This window comes from Panicum virgatum, chromosome 9K, assembly GCF_016808335.1.
Source record: "Panicum virgatum strain AP13 chromosome 9K, P.virgatum_v5, whole genome shotgun sequence".
Taxonomy (NCBI): Eukaryota; Viridiplantae; Streptophyta; class Magnoliopsida; order Poales; family Poaceae; genus Panicum; species Panicum virgatum.
This window is the reverse complement of record NC_053144.1, coordinates 26,028,324-26,049,966: the sequence shown is the minus strand read 5'-3', so window position 1 is coordinate 26,049,966 and position 21,643 is coordinate 26,028,324. Positions and strand designations below refer to the sequence as shown.

The 21,643-nt window shown below is 42.6% G+C and overlaps 4 protein-coding genes and 1 pseudogene across 9 annotated transcripts; 3 read left to right on the top strand and 2 right to left on the bottom strand.

Moving 5' to 3' along the window:
• Positions 1–997: 997 nt before the first annotated feature.
• LOC120648638 (putative glycine-rich cell wall structural protein 1) lies at positions 998–1,805 on the bottom strand. The gene has a single exon (XM_039925357.1). The coding sequence runs from the start codon at positions 1,774–1,776 to the stop codon at positions 1,156–1,158; it is 621 nt and encodes a 206-aa protein (XP_039781291.1). The 5' UTR covers positions 1,777–1,805; the 3' UTR covers positions 998–1,155.
• A 1,036-nt stretch (positions 1,806–2,841) lies between these two features.
• LOC120648636 (glycine-rich cell wall structural protein 2-like) lies at positions 2,842–3,561 on the top strand. The gene has a single exon (XM_039925356.1). It carries the CDS (start codon positions 2,860–2,862, stop codon positions 3,430–3,432), a length of 573 nt encoding a protein of 190 aa, XP_039781290.1. The 5' UTR covers positions 2,842–2,859; the 3' UTR covers positions 3,433–3,561.
• Positions 3,562–5,948: 2,387 nt separating this feature from the next.
• Positions 5,949–6,804, top strand: LOC120647888 (annotated as a pseudogene).
• Positions 6,805–7,652: 848 nt separating this feature from the next.
• On the top strand, positions 7,653–11,072 carry LOC120651006 (1,2-dihydroxy-3-keto-5-methylthiopentene dioxygenase 4-like). Its single transcript, XM_039928329.1, has 7 exons — positions 7,653–7,852; positions 8,590–8,688; positions 8,794–8,847; positions 9,174–9,192; positions 9,891–9,985; positions 10,062–10,301; positions 10,583–11,072. Exons 2-7 carry the CDS (start codon positions 8,677–8,679, stop codon positions 10,709–10,711), a joined length of 549 nt encoding a protein of 182 aa, XP_039784263.1. The 5' UTR covers positions 7,653–7,852; positions 8,590–8,676; the 3' UTR covers positions 10,712–11,072.
• A 179-nt stretch (positions 11,073–11,251) lies between these two features.
• On the bottom strand, positions 11,252–12,599 carry LOC120651007. 6 transcript variants are annotated; one of them, XR_005665897.1, is made up of 4 exons: positions 12,183–12,598; positions 12,068–12,099; positions 11,650–11,893; positions 11,252–11,407 (listed from the first exon to the last, which is right to left on the bottom strand). XR_005665897.1 is itself a non-coding variant. In XM_039928330.1 (3 exons), the coding sequence occupies exons 1-3, from the start codon at positions 12,534–12,536 to the stop codon at positions 11,728–11,730; spliced, it is 309 nt and encodes a 102-aa protein (XP_039784264.1). In that variant the 5' UTR covers positions 12,537–12,599; the 3' UTR covers positions 11,603–11,727. The 6 variants fall into 6 exon arrangements, 1 of the variants encoding a protein (XP_039784264.1); XR_005665896.1 differs by having other exon boundaries at positions 12,068–12,597; XR_005665898.1 differs by lacking the exon at positions 12,068–12,099 and having other exon boundaries at positions 12,426–12,597.
• Positions 12,600–21,643: the final 9,044 nt, after the last annotated feature.

Below are 21,643 nucleotides of genomic sequence, written 5' to 3'. Positions count from 1 at the left end.
ATCTTCTCTTCTTCATTTAGGAGCTTGAGAGCTCATTCTAGATGCTCTAGGTAGCCTAGGAGTGTAGGAAAATAAGGAGAGAGTGAGGAGAAGTAGGAGAAGTGTCGGGTTTGTCGGCACTATTTGCCGCTTGTACCTCGACGGATGCTTATCAATTATAGTAAGTGTTCGTGTTTTCTTATATTCTTCATAAATAGAGTTTAAGTTCAAATTCTTATTTCTACTATTTACTGGATTGAATGTTTGCTAAGAGTAGTGAATGATCCTAGCTTAAGACTCTTGATAGAGATGAATATTCGGGTTAAGATTAGTACGGTATAGCGTAGACGTGGTGTCTGGTAGACTTTACCACTTAATTGTCATGTCACCCCACGATTTGTACAGGTAGCCTGCAGGTGGTGATAGCCCTATTAAAGCCCTAGTAACCCTCCACATTCGGGTATATAACATAGTGCCTTGTTTTCGGAGCACTCTGTTGTTAATCCAGAGGGGAAGTCGATAGCCCGAGGTAAATGACGAAGCTAGATCTTTTCTTATCTTAGGTTCAGAATCTTAGGAAAACCTCTCTATCCTCTTTATCATGGATGTGTGTGTCCTTGGATGAGCCTGCACCATAGATAGTGTACTCACATTCCTCTGTGGATATACAATACTCCGAAATACTTCTGGGTGAAAGCTACAGCGGTATCCGTGTGCTTGTGAATTTTATTTGTGACGTTATAAAATACTAACAAGCTTTCTGGTGTTGATGCTGGGGAATGACAGCCAAATTATCTACGGAGTCAGTTCATCCTCATATCATTTTTATTTTTCTTAGATTCTATCTCAACTCCCACTACCCATGGAGCAGCTATCCCTTCATCAGCTCTCTACACCCAAGAGCGAGTTCTATGAGTCACCAGCACCCGCTGATCCAATTCTTTCAACCAGCTTTGAACTCAGCTCAGACTTTATAGCCTTATACACACTAGACTACAGCACATGAACACCATTCATAAAGAACAATTCCGTTTATTTCTTGCTCCCTTATGCATTAAAAAGACTAATTTTGAAGAAAAAAATAGAAGATACATTATTATATTAGAACAATAAGTTGAATGACCAACTGTGATAGGCTTTAAGTTCAGGTTTGATCCAATCCGAAAGCATCGGGTTTTAGGGGGATGTTGATCCGTAGCCGCTATTTCCAAACCCTTGTCCGTTACCTTCACCATTGCCATATCCACCATTTTGCCCATTACCTCCACCATTGCCATCACCACCACCAACCGCCTCTGAGTGCCCCCCATAATATCCACGATCATCATATCGGGTGCCAGAGCCAGTGCCTGATCCAGATCCATACCCATGACCGGTAGAACTAGAACTTCCATCGCCTTGTCCGGCACCAGCCCCGTCACCTGAACCTCCGGCATTAGCATATCCACCAGAAAGCCACTCTCTTCCAGCACCCCTGCTATAACTTGAGCTAGAGCCGGAGCCCGAACCAGAACCAGATGCAGCTCCGCCATTTCCGCTACCTCCACTACCATTGCCTCCGCCTCCGGCTCTAGCATGGGCCCTACTTATCCCATACATGCCACCGGTGCCACTAGAGTCACTTGACCCAAAGCCATCCCCAGATCCTGAAGCAGAACCACTCCCAGATGCAATACCCTCTCCCTGTCCCTCTCCTTTCCCTTCAGCAGTGGAGTATCTTGCTACCCGTGCAGCACTGGACAGTCCAATGCTTAAGAGGGCAAGAAACCCAAGAGCTACAAGTTTGCTAAGGGCCATTTTGAGTACAGTGGAAAGAATGCTGATTTGAATGCATGCATGCCAAGTACTCACGGGTACTTATAGTGCCCAGAGTTTCAGAGCTAGCCTGAGCTACGGCATCTCACCTGCACCATTGTGATGGATCATCGCCAACTCATGTGGAGATAAAAAGTAAACTTCAACTTGGAAGCAAATCGTGGACGCCGCCACAAGTTGAGAAGTGGGCGGATGAGTTGACAATGCAGCAACGACCTAGAAGTTTGCATTCACTACTATTATTTGTGTTCGTGATGAGTGCTGTTCAACCTTCAACGGTGGTTAAGAGAATCCACAATATGGCTCAAGCTTGGATATATGGATCATATATCACTAGTTCATGTACGGAGAGACAGAGTAATAATTAAAGCACAACTCGTAATAAGTCGTAACAGTTGATCATGGATTATTGGTGGAGAAAAGTAGAAGGCTAAGTTGACAGTGCAGCAATGACCTAGTGAACCTGGCACGCATGCATGTACATGGTCAAGTAGCATATGCATGTGATGCGCAAGTCCAACAGTTTGGCGCCATGGCCCAAGAGGGAGAGAGTTAAGCAAGAGTTACTGAAAAACTGCCCTCTTAACTAGTATATTCAGGCCAAAAAGTACAGGACGTACGGCTACTTGCCTACTTGGCATGCACTTGCTGCATGTGTATGTAGCTGAATATCTGTACGTAGTAGACTTCAATCAGATGCTGTGCGTATCAGCTACTCCATCAACCGTACCAATCCGCAGACAGATTCCTGCGCGTGCGCCCACGAGGTCATCAGTCAACCGCAAACTTCTAGGTCGCCGCTGACTTGACAACTTGCGCTGCTGTGTGATCTGCAGCTAGCTTGACTTCACTTCTCGAGCCTTGCTTGATTTGCGTGGGGGTCAACTCGCTGCGCTAGGTATAGTTGATTTTCTTTGTCTGCCAACCCATCACTAGACAGCGTGGCTCTTAACCAAACGCCAACGATCTGGGTGTCAAATGAGTAAGTGAAACACGTAGCTGCAACTATAAGTACCTACGCAACACTTCACGCATATCACCGCACAAGTATACCGCAACCTCAAAATGGCTGCCATGAAGCTTGCAGCTATAGGGCTCGTTGTGCTCATGAGTATTAGCTTAGCCGAGGCTGCAAGGGTAGCCAGGTACTCTAGCTCGGAAGGGTCTGGGACCGGAGGGGGAGAGGGCGGTGGATCCGCAAATGGTGCCGGATCAGGGTCCGGCAGCGGTGTTGGATCTGGTGTGAGCGGCGACCGCGGGGGTTCTGCCCATGGAAGTGGTGGAGGTGGCGGCAAAGGTGGCGGCGGTGGACAGTATGGTGGTTCCGGACATGGAGCTGGATCTGGCTTGGGCTCCGGCACCAGCTTGGCTGGTTCGGACCCATATGGTGGATCTTCAAGTGCAGGCGGGAGCGGCGGTGGCTGGGGTGCTGGGAAAGGTGGAGGCTACTTTGGATCCATTGGTTACGGAGTCGGTGGTGGTAGTGGCCATGGATTTAGTGAGTCGCATCCATTTTATGTTGGCACCATTGCGAATGCAAATGCTAATAGCGCTGGTGGAGGCAAAGGCTACGGTCAAAATGGTGGTGACGGTGGTGGTGCAGGTAGTGGTTCCGGGTACGGCGATGCAAAACCTTGAAGTCTTCTATCCCACCTAGCTGGAACTAACCCGCTATGGTATTGGTGTAACCTTGATGTTGCATTTAATGGTTGCTTTCTTCTACTTGCAATCTAATAAAAATGCTCTGTGAGCTCTATTTATTTAAAAGGCTCTAGTAGGAGCTCGATTTACTTTGGTAAATGTAGTAGTGTGCTTATCAGTGGGCACCTTTCAAACATCTTAATACTGTTTCGGTGTGTGCACTGCAACCGAATAACACCGCTATAGAAAGAATTATCTTAGATGGCCGACAAATCTTTCCCTAAACATGGTTTCACAGACATGTGAATTCTTCAATCATTGATGAACACCAGGCCAGTTATTATGCTAGTTTTATATCTAGTTGAGGTACGATAATTCAAATAATAAGTACGATATGGCTATATGGGCGAAAGAGTTTTCCTTGTTTGCAATTCCTCATCTTAAGATGACGAAAATTGAAGTATTTAATCCATTTCAAATAGATGGTTATCCATCGGTTGGGTGGCTAACAAACAGTTCCAATCAGTTTGCCAATTTTGTGGTATTGCGCGATTGAGGTATGGTGGGAGAGGAGAATGTCCCTCCGTCCTGTTCGGTGCTAATTAAAAGGTGGTGCAAGCGACAAGATACAATAAATGTTAAAAAAACCTACTGTGGCACTATGACTCTAAATTATTGATGTTTTACGCAATTCATTAACAAATAGGGTAAAAATCAAATTTACACTTTTGAACTATCATAAAAGAACCTTCAACTACAAAACCGGATGAAAGATTCCATCCAACTGTCAAATTCAGACAAATTTAGACATTTGGGTGGTTTTGAGGCTGATTTTCATTTTATGAAAATTAATATTCAAATTTAAACTAAAAATTATAAGCAGTTAATTTTAAATCAAAAAATATAAAATGGGTGTCAATATTTTTCAAAAATGTAACATATCTATTGGCACTCTGCTAGTCAGCTATACATATCCAACTTTTTCATGTTCCTAGGATTTGAGATTGCTTATAGTTTTGTCTTTTTTTAATGAATAAGATTCAAATAGAGCACCAACATATAGGCTACTTTTTTAAAAAAAATTGGTACTAGTTTCACAGTTCTCTGGTTTAAAATGAATTTATTTTGATTTTTTAGATCTAATTAGTTTTTTTAATTCTTTAAAATTACAAAACAAGCTTTGAACCCACCCAAAGAGCCAAAGTTATCTGGTTTTGACAGTTGGATGACCCTCGTTGCCCAGTTTCATAATTAAAAGTTGACAGTTGAGTTTCTATGGTAGTTCGAGGGTGTAAATTGGATCTTTTTCCTTAAAATAAGAAGGAGAAGATTGTTTGCTTGATGAACCTGGCAAAACTGTTTTCACGCATATAAAAGGGCAAAGTTCAATTGCAATTAACCATAATGCATGGGCAGTCATTGTAAATTGGCTCACATGATCCCTTACATCACTCTCTCGTGATAAAAATGAAAGATCAGTCGTCCTTGGAGAGTTTGAGGACAGATCTTGAAGATAGCTAGGTATCAATATGATTTTCAGATTGTAAAGTAATCTATCTCAGCTTGAATATTTTAGTCCATGAAAGTCATATTGCCGGGCGTCAAACATCCATCAGGTGCGAAGAATGTTAGCCAAAGAGGGACCTCCTATATATGGTGCATGGGGAATAATTTGATTATGCATCGCATTATGCATAAGGTGTCTTAGTATTAGTTTTCATTAATTTCTACAATCTAATATGCTCGTGCGTTGCTACAAAAAGTTATAAATATATTGATTAGCATATAAATATATATTATACACCATATTTATTTTATAAAAACATAGTGCATGTCAGTCGAGAACGTTAATCTTTTCCAATTTTACTCGTCAAATGCTATTTCTAAACCGTCTTGAACCCTTCACTCAACAAACGGATTCCGGTTAGTACTCCGATTAACGGACCGAGAAAACATTGTTTGCTTTAGTAATAGTAAAGATAAAGATAACTAAACATCTTTATTGGATTGTGATTTTGTGCAGGTACATATATACTACAATGATCCATGAAACCTAACTCGACTTTTCATATAGATAGAGATAGACTAATTCAACATTTTACTTGGAAATATTGCAACAATATATCCAAAATGTTGAATATGTATATCTAAAACTTTGTAGTATATTCCGAATGTTGATTTCTTTTTTCGAAATAAGGAAAATAAGTACATGTACCACTAATGTATCACGTTATGTTGCAATTTCTTCGAACAACATGGTGGTTTTTTTCTCCAATACGCAGGAGAGTTGTGCATCATTGTATCAGGAACAACATGGTGCAAACTGAATAAAAATGGACCTATGCATAATTTGAGAAAAAGTGCATCTCAAGTTTGAAATTTAAAATCATTATTAGTCACCTGCAGACATCACCTCTAATAAAACTGTTCCTAGTTTCGTATATATGGCCGGTTGGCTTCACCTCACGTCAGCCCTCTATCTACTGATTAGCACAAATCTTAAATAGTGAAAGATGTGCAAGTTCGTATGGAAGAAAGATAGGATTTGTAAGCCGAAGAGGGTGCATTTATGCTCCATGTGATCAATTTGTTGGCCTAATTTTGGCCAAAACCAAAACCCCGATTTTAATTTTGTGTGTGTGTGTGTATTATATTGCAGGCGTAGCTTGGCGAGGGAATGGAGAGACTCAGGGAGAAACAGAGGCCCACACCTGACTGACTACCCGATCGCAGTCGCAGCTGTACACGACATCCGGACCCATCACCACCGAGGAGATCAACGCGGCGGCGGCTGTCATCAACTGGCTCCCCGGCGGCGTGCGCGCGGACGTCACAAAGGTGTCCGTCTCCGGACACAGCCGCGGCGGCAAGGTGGCCTTCGCGCTGGCCCTCGGCCACGCCAATCTCGCCCTCCCTCTCGCGGCGCTCGTCGCCGTCGACCCCGTGGACGGCCTGGGCGGCTGGGCGTGGGCGAGAAGACACCGCGCGCCGCCAATCCTCACGGGCAGGAGCCGCTCCCTCCGCGTCTCGGCGCCGGCCATGGTCGTCGGCACGGGGCTCGGCGAGCTGCCCCTCGGGCCTCTTCCCGCAGCTCCCGCCGTGCGTTCCCCGGGGCGTCAGCCACGCGGCGTTCTACGACGAGCTGAACTACGGGCACATGGACATGATGGACGACGACGCGCCGGGCACCGGGGGAGTCTGCAGGAGCGGCGGGGCTAGGGCGCCCATGCGGCGGTTCGTGGCGGCGCCACGGTCGCGTTCCCGAAAAAGTGGGTGCGAGGGGACGGCGCTGCGCTGTACGGCGGCATCAGGGCGTGCCCGCAGCTGGCGCCCGTGATGCTGTCCGTCGTCGAGTTTGTCGACCAGTAGCTCAACTAGCTGCTTCGTCAGCTAATGAAGGAGTTAAAATTAGCTAAAATTAGCTACTACTATTAGTGATCTAAATAGATCAGCTATTGAAGTAGTTAATTATCTCTCAGCTAATTTTTACAATAATATTTTATTAGCTGATTGAACATAGCTAATCCTAACTAATGGTGTTTGAACAGTGGCGGATGACAGACTACTGTTGAGGTATAGCGCAAATCTTAATTCATTGTGATAGTGTAGAAAAAACTACCAAAAGGAGCAAGGATGTATAAGAAGTAGAAGTACTTCTGGTAGAACAAGGTATGGCAATGGCCACACCTTGCCATACCGAGAGCTCCGCCATTGTGTTTGAAATTCTTTTACCTTTGATCCACTACCCTCTCCCTAAATTCGGCTTCAAAAGAAGGGTAGCATGATCCATTCATGTTACTTAAAATTTAGCAATTAGCTAATGGATCCACATGCTCAGCTAATGGTTAGCTAGCTAATCTTTAGTCAGCTAATAGATAGATAATTATTAATTGGGAAGGATCAAACAGCATCTAAATTGCAGTTTCACCCAACGAAAACGAGTGCGATGTGCGAGGGACCAAACAAACAACACTTCTACTTTCATAAATCTCTGGCTTTCGTTTGGGGAGGAGGAAATGTCAGAGCAAAGTGGTTATGTGATGGGCCTAATCGAATGGGCCACTGGCAACTGGGCCTCCATCGACATTAAATAATAGTGCAACAACATGGGCCCGCGGCCTATGGGCCTTCTGTAGAAACAATTTTATAGTCAACAGTAGGGCCATAATTTGTTCTGTTTCTATTATCAAACTCTGCCGTGTTCACTCAAAAAATCACACTCGTTTTCTTGAATCGTCCGCAATCTCAAGCTCTTGTCGCCGGCAGTCTCAAGAGACGAGAGTCTGAGATTACCTGTGGCTCTCTTTCTATCTGCAAGATCCACCAGAATCACACGCTCACGCAGCCACACGACAAAATCCAGGAAAGGAACAATCTTTGGTTCTGGAACCCACTGGTAGCCATCGGTCCTCCTTGATTATATTATATACCTATACTAAAACTAAAGTGCCAAGATTTGGAGAGCTCCCGTGAGTTTTGGCCCCACGAGGGTCCTATGGTACTGTAGCACGTGGGTCTGTTGCACAATTTTAAGTGGGCCACATACTGTTTATAGTGGGTCCCACAGCATTGTTCGCTTGTGGGACCCAGTGGAGCCCGCATACGGTTCATAGTGGGTCCCACGACACTGCTCACAGGTGGGACCCACATTTTTTCCTTCCCTTCCTACATTACCCTTCTTTATTTCTTTGTTTTTCTCTTTTCTTATATTAATAATTGATTTACAAACTTCATATGCAACACCACTTTAATTTTTTCCCACACCTCCTCACAACCATAAACTAAAAATATATTTATAATAATTATTAAAATTATGAACCAGTTTAATATAACATAAATAAATCTATTTCCTTCTAATAATTGATTTTCATACTTCATAACACGAATCACACGGTACTATTTACAGTGATCCACATACTGTTCACACCTACACTCAAACAAATACTACTAATCATAAACTTTAATACATATTTTAAAAATTATCAAAAACCTTGAACCATTCCAAAGTAACGTACAAATCCCAACAAATATTCACATCAAAATAATTGAATTTTAATTTTTGTACTAACTTTTTTTCACGATATAACGCTTCTTCTTTTAATTATTTTAAATAATATCTTTGTACAGGCGCGCATCGCGCCCCAATCTGTCTAGTTAATACTAAGCGCACAGGGCGGCGCTCACAAATCGACAGCCAAGCGAGGTAGCTCCCAGTTCCGCAGTTCCCGTTCCACGCTCGGCATGGCTCCGCAGGTACGGGCAGGATCTTATCTAGGAGTCTCTAAGCGTTCGTTCTGTGATTGATGTTGTTGTTCGTTAGCCTGATTCGTTTTCTGATGTTGGTTCTTTGAATATTAGGCGTGGATTGTGGAGGAGAAGGGCGAGGACCTCCAAGGGCCCAAGGAGTTCCTGCCCCTCTCTACGCCTGCTAATGGGGTTGAACCCACCCCAAATCCGCCCCTACCCATATTTCAAGAGCCTTAACTACCACCCGCCCCGACCCACCCCGTCGGCCCAATGCCCCAACCCGCCCCAACCCGAAGTCACGATGGAAGATGATATGCGACTTATGTGCCGATCTACTACCATAGCGCCCCAACCCGTCCCAACCCGTCTATGTCGTCAACCCAACCCGCCCCAACCCATTTCATAGTGTCACCCGTTTCCACCCATCCAATAGTACCCGTATTAAAACCCACCCAAAAAACCCATCAAGCCCCGCCCCATTAGCAGGAGTACCCCTCTCCAAGCTTGAAGGTAAGGTGCCTAAGACTTTTCTTGATTGCTTAAATTGTTGAGTTCTTGGCATAGGTTCCTGTTGCTATAAGTTGCTCCACTTTGTTGGTGGACCAGGGGTTGGGGGGATCCCCGGGCTTGATTGAATAGAAGAGGATTGGAGGGGAACGAAGGGAATTGAGTCTAAAATGAACTAATTTTCTCTCCAAGGCCGGTATGAAGAGGGACCGGTGCAATATGTGATTTAGATTTCAGTGTACTTAAGTGTTCTCAATTCAACCCGGAAATTGATTGTGTTGTGTGGTCCAATGCTAACTTGATACTATTCAGTAACAGTGTTTCCTTGAAATTGTGGTTCTAAGCAACATCTCATTGCTATTCTGCAATGGAGTCATTTGTCTGAATGTGTTAAGCAATTGCTGGTGTAGAAATATCAAGGAAGCTTTTTGAGTGTACTTTTTTGTCTATATACTTTGCTGGATGAATATTCTTTTGGAGCCATAACCACACAAAAAAAAACATACTGGAATTGGTGAGCGTTTGTTAACAAATTAGATTCCAAAAATACGCAAAGTGGCCGTAAATAGTACCATTTAAGTTGGCTCCTAATTTCTTGATTATGTAGTGATAACATCTCAATTGGACTGAATCCGACTGGCGCAGGTCTTTGTCCTGTACCTGCTTCGTTACGCTGACTTAAGTACCTTTTGTTTGTGCAGATATTGGTGTGCTTTATTGGCAGTTGGATCCTAAGAAGTCTGAAAGCGAAGAAGAGCTTGCAAAAATCCGCAAAGAAAGAGGATACAGTTACATGGTCTGCCCTAATCTCCCACCCTATGTTTTCGATTTTTTGTATATGATATACTGACAATATGTGTTGCTTCCTGAAGGACCTTATTGAGATATGTCCTGACAAACTGGAGAACTATGAGGAGAAGCTGAAGAACTTCTTCACTGAGCACATGCACGCTGACGAGGAGATCCGCTACTGCTTGGAAGGCAGTGGGTACTTTGATGTCCGTGACAAGGATGACAAGTGGATTAGGATTTGGATAAAAGAAGGAGACATGATCATCCTGCCTGCTGGAATTTATCATCGGTTCACCCTCGACAGCGCAAATTATGTGAAGGTATCAACCTGCTTTTGCAATCATAATAGGAGCTGCTAATTTGATCCCCACTCTGTAGCACAGCTATGCATTGAACTTACAGGTCATTTGTAGTGGTAGCAAAAGGTTTCATGCCAAGTAAATTTTTTAGAATATTTGAATGCTGAACCTAAGGTTCCTCGATTCCAATAAATTTTCAGTTGGTAGAAGTAATTGTTGATCACCTAGTTACCATTTTAATGACCAAACATTCAGTGTAAGTGAATTCTGTTTGATGTATCCTGACGCCTTCAAATTTGCAGCTCATGAGGCTCTTCATCGGGGAACCAGTCTGGACTGCGCTGAACCGGCCTCAGGAGGGCCACCCCGCAAGGCAGGAGTACGTGAAGAATGTGATGGGAAACACTGGATTCGCTCTAGCAGCACACTGAACCTGCCGTTGCCGTTCGTTCAGCGAGATACAAACATACAATTTCTTGAACTCTTTTACATCACGGCATATATGGACCAAGAGTCGGATGCGAAAACATTGCTGTGTTGTGATGGAACATCATGCCGCACTTGCTTGTACACGTAGAAGATACTGCATCTGCATCCTATGGGAACGTACGATGTACTAGTATTTTCCGTTGTGTCTGCTTGATACAGATACCCTTGGATGTACGTGGTTGCAGCAGCAGCTGCCAACAATGCTTTATTTATGTATCTTACTAGCACAGTGTCCGTGCATTGCTACGGGTAATATAAACTTTACTCGGATCTACATAAGACTACTAATTTTGTGCTCTCTCATTCCATATACAAGCCGCCGTGACCGCGTGAGGCACTAATTGTTCAAGTTCCGATTAGGATTCCAATTGATTTTTTAGATTTCAATTGATTTGTCCGGATTCCGATTAGAACTGGTTGATGGACAAAAGAAGCATTGCTTGCTTTAGTACGTAGTAGTAGGGAAGAGATAGAGATAGAAATAGAGATAGGTAAATACCAGTGTGTGTGTTGCTATGGACAAAATTGTAAATATCAGATACGTATAGTTGACTATGCGTTAATTTGTAGTGATCTACCTGATCGAGTCGTGGATGTAGGGCTGGTCCGACTCGCATACGGGATGGATTAAGACTCAGCTGTCAATGACACAAGACAACCCAAATAAAAAATTAGGTGAAAACGTTACATGCTTTAGAAATTAATAGTAAATGTGTCCGTGCGTTGCCACGAGCCGTGATCAAATAATTTCATATTATTATTATATATTTTTATTATTTATTCAATTTTGTACAATTTTACTGCCGCATGATTTTTTAAGGAAAATAATTATGTGCAATTAAATATCTATACTGAAAATAAGAAAATAGATATTTGTCACCTTCATTCGTAAGGGACCCATCCGCAAACCTATTTCTTGTTCTCCTCTTTTCCTTCTTCCCTTCTCTCCTTTCCTTAGTCATTCCGACATGGCGACAATTAATCTCTCCGGCGGCCGAACCTGATTGAGGCGAACTCCGGCCAGGTCGCTCCTAATCTCAATCGTCTCCCATCCTCGCTTTTCTCCAACCTCGAGCCGTGTTTGCCGTGCGCTGCCCGCCCACGGCCAGAGGAGTGCAGCACCACTGCAAATTAAAAAACTGGTTCATACCTTGTGTCCAGGACGTAGGTAAGAAGCTAAACAGCAGGGCGTTGAGGTAATCTCCGTGCTGCTGGTGACGGCAGAAGTGCTGCATGAGAGGACACAAAGCCACCACTTCGTCTATGTCGAGGAGCGTCTCGGCGACAACCGACAATACCTTGGAGATGGCCAAGCACTTTTCAGATGTCTCTGCAAATAAAAAGGATACTCCTGCTATTTATATGCAGGAACAAAAAAACAACTTTGATTCTGAGTCGAAACAAGAACGCAACCTTGACTCAGAGTCAGCCAAGACTTTGATCCTGACGCACCGGCGATTTGCTTCCGATTTGGATAAGGAGGCCATAGGGCGCCGCCTCCGCTCCCGGTGACTCGTCTCTGATTTGGATAGGAGGCCACAGAGGGGCCGCCTCGCTGCTACTTGCTGCCGTCGGACAAGATGCAGTCCGAGAGAAGACACTGGGGGACAATACGCAGTCTGGGGGAGGGCGCTGGGGGATGAGCAAGGGCCGCACCTGCAGCTGCCGCCGCCGGCAGGAAGGGCAGGCTGAAATCATGTCCGCCCATGGCCACCGCAGAGCCACACTGCTGCTGCCGCCACCGGCAGGAAAGGAAGGCAGGATCATGGCCGCCGCTGATTGCTGCACAAGTCGAAGGAAACGACGAGAAAGGAAAAGGGATGGAGAAACGTTGATGGACCAGGCCCACATGTAATTGACTAAGTCCAGACCAGATCCACATGTAATTGACTCAAATCCGGACCGATCCCACCTGTAATTGACTCAAGCCAAATCAAACCAAACAACCAAATCAAATAATTGGGTGGAAATCTTACTTGCTTTATAAATAAGTATAGATTAGTACATGTGTGTGGTACTAATATCCGTGAAAGTGCATCTCGACCCCTAGTGTGTTTTGGTGGATTGATTGACACCATAATTAAAGGACTAACTATTTTGTTGAGTATATGAGCAGTAATTGATTATCATAATTGTAATCTATGTGATGAAATGAATCAAGATTCAAGACATATGCTCATATGACAAGATAAATGCAACGACATAATCTAGTATGAGAATGATAACAAGCAATGAGTATTGTGTGAATTGGGATATGTGTTATTGATGAAGAATTCACTCCCATATCTAAATGAAGCTTGTTGAAGTATGTGGTACTCAAAATGACAAGTCAAGGTATTGAGAATGAGACAAAGTTGTATGCTTATGCATAGTCTCATATATTGGAAAAATTGTCATAAGAATTGCAAGTGATATTTGATGATCAAACAAGTATGAAAGAAATGGTTTTCATTATAATGTAAAAATCAATGTGAGTTCAAAAGGGCTCTTGAGAATAAATGGATGGGATCGAAAGGCGAGTTTCTAGAGGCTATGTAAGCAAAGGCTTGGCATGAGCAAGGAAACCGATAATGATCAAGTCCAAGAATTCTAAGAGACAAGGAGAATTTCACATTGAGAAGCATTATTCATTAGAAGAAAAAAATAGTTTGAGGATCAAAATGGATTTCATTGTAAGTTAAATGTGATACAAGCCTACATGAAGCTATATGTGATGCAAGGATGAAGAGTTGGAATTCGGGAATGGGTTTCTAGGTACTAAGCTTGGAGAAGGGCAATTGTGGTTTTACCGAGGAACCAATGCTAGGGTGATGAAATGTTCTTTGGGTTCAACTTGAAGAATCTTGGTCATGTGTGGTGTTCATGTTGGCAAGTATCAATCTTTCTAGAATCTTATTATGAAGACGGTGACTTGAACTAGAAGTGGATTTCATTCAAAGATAAAGGTTCAAGGTCACTAGCTCAAGGAAGATGTGCTCAAAGTAAAGAAGCCAAGTTGGATGCACACCTCAGATTGTGATTGATCAACACATGGCATAGGATGAAAAAGAGAAGCCCAAGAAGTTGAAATGTAATTTATCTTTGATCTTGAGTTTAGGTATACCGTAATATTAAGAGGGATGCATCACAATGGTCTTTGGTTTAGTCTCAGTGCTCAAGTAACCCATATGAGTTGAGAGAGACACAAAAGTCTCACGTACACATTTTAACATTGCTGCCAGGGCAAATCCGGAAGTTCCGGATTTGGAATCCGGAAGTTCCGGATTTGGCACACGCGGCACTAACGGCTAGTTGGTTTGAAAACCCGGAGGTTCCGGGTTGTAGAATCTGGAAGTTCCGAGTTCTAACTGTCACATAACGACTAGTTTTGTTGGGACCGGCTATTTATACCCCTTAGCCCCCTCCTTGGTGTGCTGCTGTTCCAGACTTTATTCTGTTCATTGCTGGTCATCCCAAGAAGCTTGGTAGTCATAGTTGAGCTCTCCCCAACCTCTCTTTGTGAGATTGTGTGATTAGTGTATATGCTTGAGTTGGGTTGAGAGTGTGAATGCTTGAGAGCACAACAAACCTTGAGCACCTGAGATTAGCCGTGATTTGTATGATTCGCATTTGTTACTCTTTGAGGTGAAGCCTCCTAGACGGTTAGGCGTCGCCGATTAGCTCCCAAGGACTGTGGTGAGCAGCGGCAAGTTTGTTGCAGCACCGATCTTGTGCCACGAGGGCGCATGGTCATATAGTGGAAGGAGGAAATAGCTTGACCTTTGGGTCGATATAAGCTTCCTCAACGGAGACTAGGATTCACACGTGGGTGCACGGGGTGAATCTGAACTGCGGTAAAACAAATCTTTGTGTTTATTGCATTTACATTTGTTTTAGGATTTGAGGAGCTCTCCATTAGACACTTGTGTCTTGGAGATATTGTTGTTTCGTATGTGCAGGATCTGCGTGAACCTGCTCAAGGAACTTCTTTGAGCAGACTCTACAATTGGGGTTTGAATTTACATTCATTTATTAGCACTATTCTTATTGTGTTCATTCTGTTCTGAGTGAACTCGGAAATTCCGGATTGACAAATCCGGAAGTTCCGAGTTCACCTACTGTCTAGCCCAAATCCGGAAGTTCCGGATTTTAAACCCGGAAGTTCGGGGTTTGGCAGACAGTCAATTTTATCCGTTGTATTTGAGTGAAAATTTGTAGGTGTGCCTATTCACCCCCCCCTCTAGGCGACATCACGGTCCTTTCAATTGGTATCAGAGCCAGGTTCACATCAAAGCTTAACCACCGTGAAGAAATGATATCGACTTCCTATGAGGTACTCATTGAGCCGTTTGTAAGTGATGGCTCAAATTATGCTTTCTGGTCCATTAATGTTCAAAATCATTTTCAGAATCTTGGTCCGCTTGCTGAATGAGTTGTAGTTGCAAGTATCTGTGACACCTCTGGTGTCAGTTTAACCAAAGCTAGTCAATTAACATAACTTCACACACAAATGAGCTAAGAAAACTTAAATAAGAACCCTATGTCTAGTTCTTGCAAATTTGTGTGTAAATGTATGTGTGCATGTGTTTGAGTGCAATGTGTTTGAAAAAAAAATAATTGGTACCCTTTTAAACTTGACTTGACATGTGTGGTAAATAAGGCAATAAAATACACCTTTCATAATGAGCTATAAACTTGCTATGCAAATCAAACCCAAACTGGAAAGCCCTCAAATGCAAAGATCAATGGAACCATTCTTGGATTTGTGAAGAGCTACTAATTCAAACAAATTAAATAAACAAGAGTTCAATTTCTAGAAATAAGGAAGTTAAAAATAACTTTCAAACCAATGCACTTATGCATAGGAAAATGAATATACATATTCACCATGTCATGTTCAACAAAAACCTAGTTGAAGCCTAGGAGTAAAAGTGCCAAAATTCACATGAAATGATAAGTACTTTAAATGACAGTTTTTGAAATAATTAAATAACTCTCAAACCATTGCTCTAATTAAAAAGTGCATAACACGAAAGTTGTAGATCTCGAAAAACTGAGCAAAAGTGGTATTCAACACTTTTTCATTTGAGGCCAATAAGATGGAGAAAAATTGAAATTACAGAACTGGGTTTTGGAACTTTGGTCTAATTACGAAACTGCCCCTGACCGTTTCTTCCACCTCCGTCTCCCTGCACCTCGCCCACGGCGGCGCTGTACGCCGGCGAAGCCACCTGGCCGCCCCCACGCGTCGCGCCTCCGCCCAAAACCGCTCCCGCGCCCCTGGTATTGCCCCAACCCACCTTCTCGGGCGCCCCTGAGCTCGCCACGCCCCCCTTTCCTCTCCTGCGCGCGCCACGAGGATGGCCGCCGCGCCACACGCCGAGCCCGCGTCCTCCCCTGGCTTCGCGCCCTGCCCCGGCTGCTCCCTCCTCAGCTCGCCCTCCCCCTCCTTCCGGGTCTATAAAGGGCAGAGCCCAGCCCCTCGCGCGTGCCCAGCAAGGCCGCCGGCCATCGCCACCGGCGACCAGAACCTCCGCCGGCCGCCCCTCACCGTGGACCCGCCTCCTCAGACCCTCTCCCGACGAGCCACGGCCACCCAAAGGTAGCTCTCGACCTCCTCATCATTTTCCCCCACTTTCCCCTCGCCGCCGGCCAACCTCCTCGCCGGGAAACGCCGCTCCCGTTCCCTGCTCTGTTCTGAAGTTCCGCCAGGGACCTCGTTTGAGAAGAACCAAAACCTCCAGGGACTAATCTGCAAAATGTGCTTAAACTCCAAAACAGCAAACTTCAAAAATGCCTAGAAAATCGTATAAAAATCATAAAAATTCAAACTAAAATGTTATGGAATCCTTAGAACAAGAACTACAACTTTTGTTAAAGTCACATGTTCATATTTTGCTTTTATTTTAATCTGAGAAAAAGAATAAGAAAATCACCTTATGCATGTTTATGAAGTTCTACTCAGCAAATGACCTTGATTTTTGGATATGTTATCAATAATGGAATATTAAGATAACAGTAAAAAGATGACAACCAACCAAAACAGTTATCATATTGGAGCAATCAAGATTCTATAATCTGTTATTGACATTCTCGAATTAATACTGGAAAATATGCACATGAACTTGCTCTGGAATTTTTACTGCATGTATGTGAAACTGAATCCCTGTTAATACCTAAATTTAAGATTTATTTGAGTTCATTTGCTATATACCATGATTTATGCTTGTTTAATCAACTTAATTCTTCATATATAGTTCTTATGCTCAGAAAAATCTGTATTTATTTCTGAAGTCTCTTTTTAGCTCTGTGTTCCTGTCCAAAAATTTTGAGCTTCATTTACTGAGTTTTGCTTTGGTGAATAATCATGCTTAGTATTTAGGACTAGATTTACTATTTGTGTTCTGAGTAATCTACACCATAACTGATCTTGATTTTTGGATATGATCTTGTTTAGAGTATGTTATATCTGTAATAAAAATTTCATAAGCAGTACTGGTTAAATGTATCTTGAGAAATTTATGCTAAATCATGTTAAGTTAAATGCATAACTAATTTATCTGGTGGTTATAAAGCTCGATAATTTTTGTGGAGTATGTTAAGCTCATTAGTAGGCTTTGGTAAAAATTTGAGAATCATATCCCTAGTACAACTCTCTGGAGAATTAATCTTAATTAATGGCTTGTTGTTTTGTTCTTTTTATTACCTCAGCTGTATAAGTGAATAAAATCTGGAAAAAATTACAGTACTGAGTAGATGCTTGGTAGATGCTCCCATAAAATTTGTAGCACTAGAACCCATGTCAAACTTGCTGTGCAAAAAGGTGAAGCAACTAGAGTAATCTACTTACATGCTTTGTTATGGTTAATTACTTTATGGTTAGATGCTGAAAACTATACCATAGATGCTAAAGTACCTGATCTGGGTTACTTTAGTTTTTCATCACTAGCTCATGAGTAAATTGGTTGCTATGAAATAGTGAAAGTCTGCTATGTTTTAATGATAAGAATGAAGATCAAAACACACAGCTCTTTTATGAAGTAAAGTGAAATTAAGAACTACTCTATAAACGATTGCCCAGAAAATAAAGTTAACTAAGACCACCACAACAAACACATGCTATACTGGACTACAACTTTATAGTGAAGGAAATAAATATGTTTATATCATGTTGTAACAATATCATTTCTGCATGCATATAGAAACGGTAAATCTACTCGACGGTGATTACGAGTTGGTGCCCGCGAATACTACCACTCCGGAGAGTGTCTCTCTTAATTATACTGACTTGAATCAAGACCCGAACCAATGTTCGGAAGAGCCCAAGGCTACTTTTGAACAGTGCCCAAGAAGGCAAGCCCCGGTGCATAATCCCATTATTTTACGCATTATATTCATCTTACTATTTGTGTATGTTGTAATAATTTTATTGCGCATTTACGTTTTCTAGGAGTTGATCAAAAACCTTAGGTGCATGATCCCTAGGTACCTATGTTTGTTATCCGGATCTTTTTCTCGACTAGTTGCCCCCTAACTAGGTACGGTAAAAGTCGAGAGGTTTCCTGCCTTTCGCGAGATTATAGGAGTTGACTGACTTTAATTCCTGCTGAAATATAAGGACAACGGGCGGGGTTGTGTAGTTGTGATACCCCGCTGGTGTAGTAAAAATGGCTAAGGTCGCGGGGTGTGGCTCATTTCGTTAAGCGTTTGAAAGTACTAGCCACATGCCGAGAAATATGGCAATCGGTAAGCTGAAGTACCTGATTGGACCAGCGAGTGGAACGATCTCGCACCCTCTTGGTAGAAGTAGGTTTTATTTTTGTCCGGACGTATGGGTGCAGAGACGTCGGGCTCTGTAGTCGGGGAGGGTGTGCCGGATCCACGGACTGGAAAGAAAGGGGAAATGTTGTGTGGGTGACTTGGTTCCCATACGTGTGGTCTAGGTTCCCCTGGCCAGGTTGAAATTCGATTCAGAATCGTCCGCCTCTCACGGCATGAGACTGCTTAATGTTTTCGGTCACACAGAGTAACAAGTGGAACATGATGATGATAATACTGCTGGTTGATTAAATGATTGCTCTACCATGTTTGTGTAGAGTTGGATGCAAACTTAGAATGGTTAATCCAACTAGAAGATGGCTAGATAAAATCTGAAAATAAGGACCAACTCTTAGTGGCATTTTTGGCAAAACAAACCCCACCAACCAAAAAGCCTTGCATGTCTAGTTATCGGACTATGTTATATCCGGTGACGGGTCAGTCTTGCTGAGTATTAGTATACTCAGCCTTGCTTGTGGCACTGTTTTTCAGGTACTAACTTTGAAGATCTGTTTGCGAGTCTTACTTGGTCGTGTACTTTGCCTCCGGGCTGGTCTGTTGAGTGGGATGGTCCTTCAGCCGGTGCTGACCACCCTCCCGCTGAGTGACGCTTTCGTACGGGCTTTATCGATACGTCACTTCCTTTCGTTAGATGTTTTACTGCTTCCACTGAACTATGACACTTGAATAATTTGTGTAGTTTGGAATTTTGTAATACTTTGCTACTCTGATCATGGTTTGTAATAGATTTCTCTTCCGCTGCAATCCCTCTGAGATGTATGAAGTGTTCTGTGTTGTAATCTCTGGGCTCACCTTCGTGTGAGTGTTGTCTGCTGATCCTGGAATAGCGTGGCTTTGATCGAGGCTTCACTCGAGGAACTACCGGTGAGTGCCAATTTGGGTCAGAGTTGCTTAGCAACAAAGATCAGTGCACCCGGGCCCAGTTAGTTTGGGTGGTTCCGCCACAGCTGGCATCAGAGCTCGCAGACAGCCTACCAGAGATGGCAACCCTTGTTTTCAAAACAACAAATTAAAACTTGATTCCAGAACTACTAAAGTTGTTGGAAAGAGTCTAGGATCTCCAAGGACAAGTCTAGAACGTAAAGCCCTAAGGGATCTTATGGGTATCATCAGGTGGCTTATATTGTATGGCTAACTTCCAGCACATTACTTTTCAGTATTTAAATTCTGTAATTTAAATTCTGTAACTACATCGTCGCCGCGGAGGTATGCTTACTCAGTCAGCTGAGGGAGTCTGACCTTCCCGTCGGTGATGCGAGCCGAACGCTGGAGCTCAAGCAGTGGCCTACTTGAGCTGCTACCCATATACCAACTTCGGTTTATTATATGGGGAGTAATGGTTCAAAATTGGAATTCAATTCCCCGTCAAAGACGGTACTCAGTCAATACGTTGTTTCGATAACGTATGCTTAACGTTGTCCATACGGCGGTAATTGTATGGATGCCGGTTCTATAGTGATCGGTAATGAATGGGAACGCTTTCGTGAGTGCTGGCACGAAAGGTTCATTTTATATACTGTCAATCTTCTGCAGGTACGCTAACTCGAAATCGAATCCTAGGCTAGATATCTATATCGAGTAGCTATATAGCGAGAGACGTATTATGTATGCCACCGAAACTAACCACGTAAGACCAAGGTTACTTGGCAATTATTTTCCTTGGAGAGGACGAATATGTTCTGCATTCATTCTCAAATCATCAGCAAAGAAACCTTTGAAAGAAATCGTAATCAAAAAGGTTAAAACAAAATCTCAAGGATCATCTAGACAGTCTGCAAATTCTAGAAAATCTGGCTTTCTCGAATTTTTAAGATATGAATATTTGCTTAAATAAAGATTGGTCTGTAATATGAAATATAGCTACATAAAATTAAAATCTTCTGTAAAAATTTGAGAATTTTTGAAACTTCCTACCTTAGTGTTTTCGAATTTATAGTAACCCTATGCAAATCTGTCAAGTTGGAACAGTCTGCCTAAACTGAATTTTTCGACCACCTTAAGATGCTTATCTGAAAAATCGTTCAACACAAAAGTTGTAGGTAACTTAATATAGAACTCACTGTAAAATTTTGAATTATCTTTGCCTACTGGTTTGGGAGATATGGTCAATTTACTCACTCTCTGGACAATCTGTTTTCTGGTTTGACATCACTTCCAAACCTTGAGCATATCACCTTGTTAGGTTCTGAACTGGCCTTAGTGTTGACTAGATGAAATGTTCCTAACTACCTTGGGCATCTTTTGTAAAAGTTTGAGAATTTTATGCCAAGTAGATTGTCCCTGGTGAACAAAACACTAGCCCTCTGGTTGCTGAGTTTTCTGGGTAGCCAGCAAGATGAAAACTTGAAAACATGACCACATTAAAATCTGATTTGGATCTAGGCTTGACTAGAAAAGTTGTGCACAATTACTTAATACATGTCCTAGAAAAATTTCAAAAATTTTTGGACCCCTTAAATTTCGAGTTATGAAACTCTAAGGTTGCTTCCGGTACAATTGAAATCTCATTGTCCAATTTATATCCTACGGGATATTGCTGAAATTTTCACCCTTGTCGATGACTCTTCTTAGCTGTGAGTTGAATAACAAAGTGGTCACCAAATTTCATGACCTAAATTCTCACAAATTTTCAGCTTCTTAATGTTAGTATACTCTAAGTTATAGGCAAAACACTATTGCCCGGCCTGCTGAAAACAGCCAGAACAGAGAAGCAAAGACTGAATATTTCAACCATCTTAACCATTGTTTTAGCCTTGGGGTTGAATACCAAAGTTGCTCCAAACATCCTAAGCTACATGCCTACAAAATTTCAACTTCATTAGATGTATACAGTAGGAGTTATGGCCTAAATACAGAGATTCTGTTCAGAAAACCAGAGGTGTAGTAATGGACAATTTCAACCATCTTACTCTTAGAATTAGCCTCTGAGTTGACTACCAAAGGTGTAGCACGTCAAATTATCTAGTTGCTATCAAAATTTCAGAAAGTTTCGATGAACCAAAAGAAAGTTACAAATTTCTTTGTAACGACTAACGCTGCACAAACTGGTTACACAG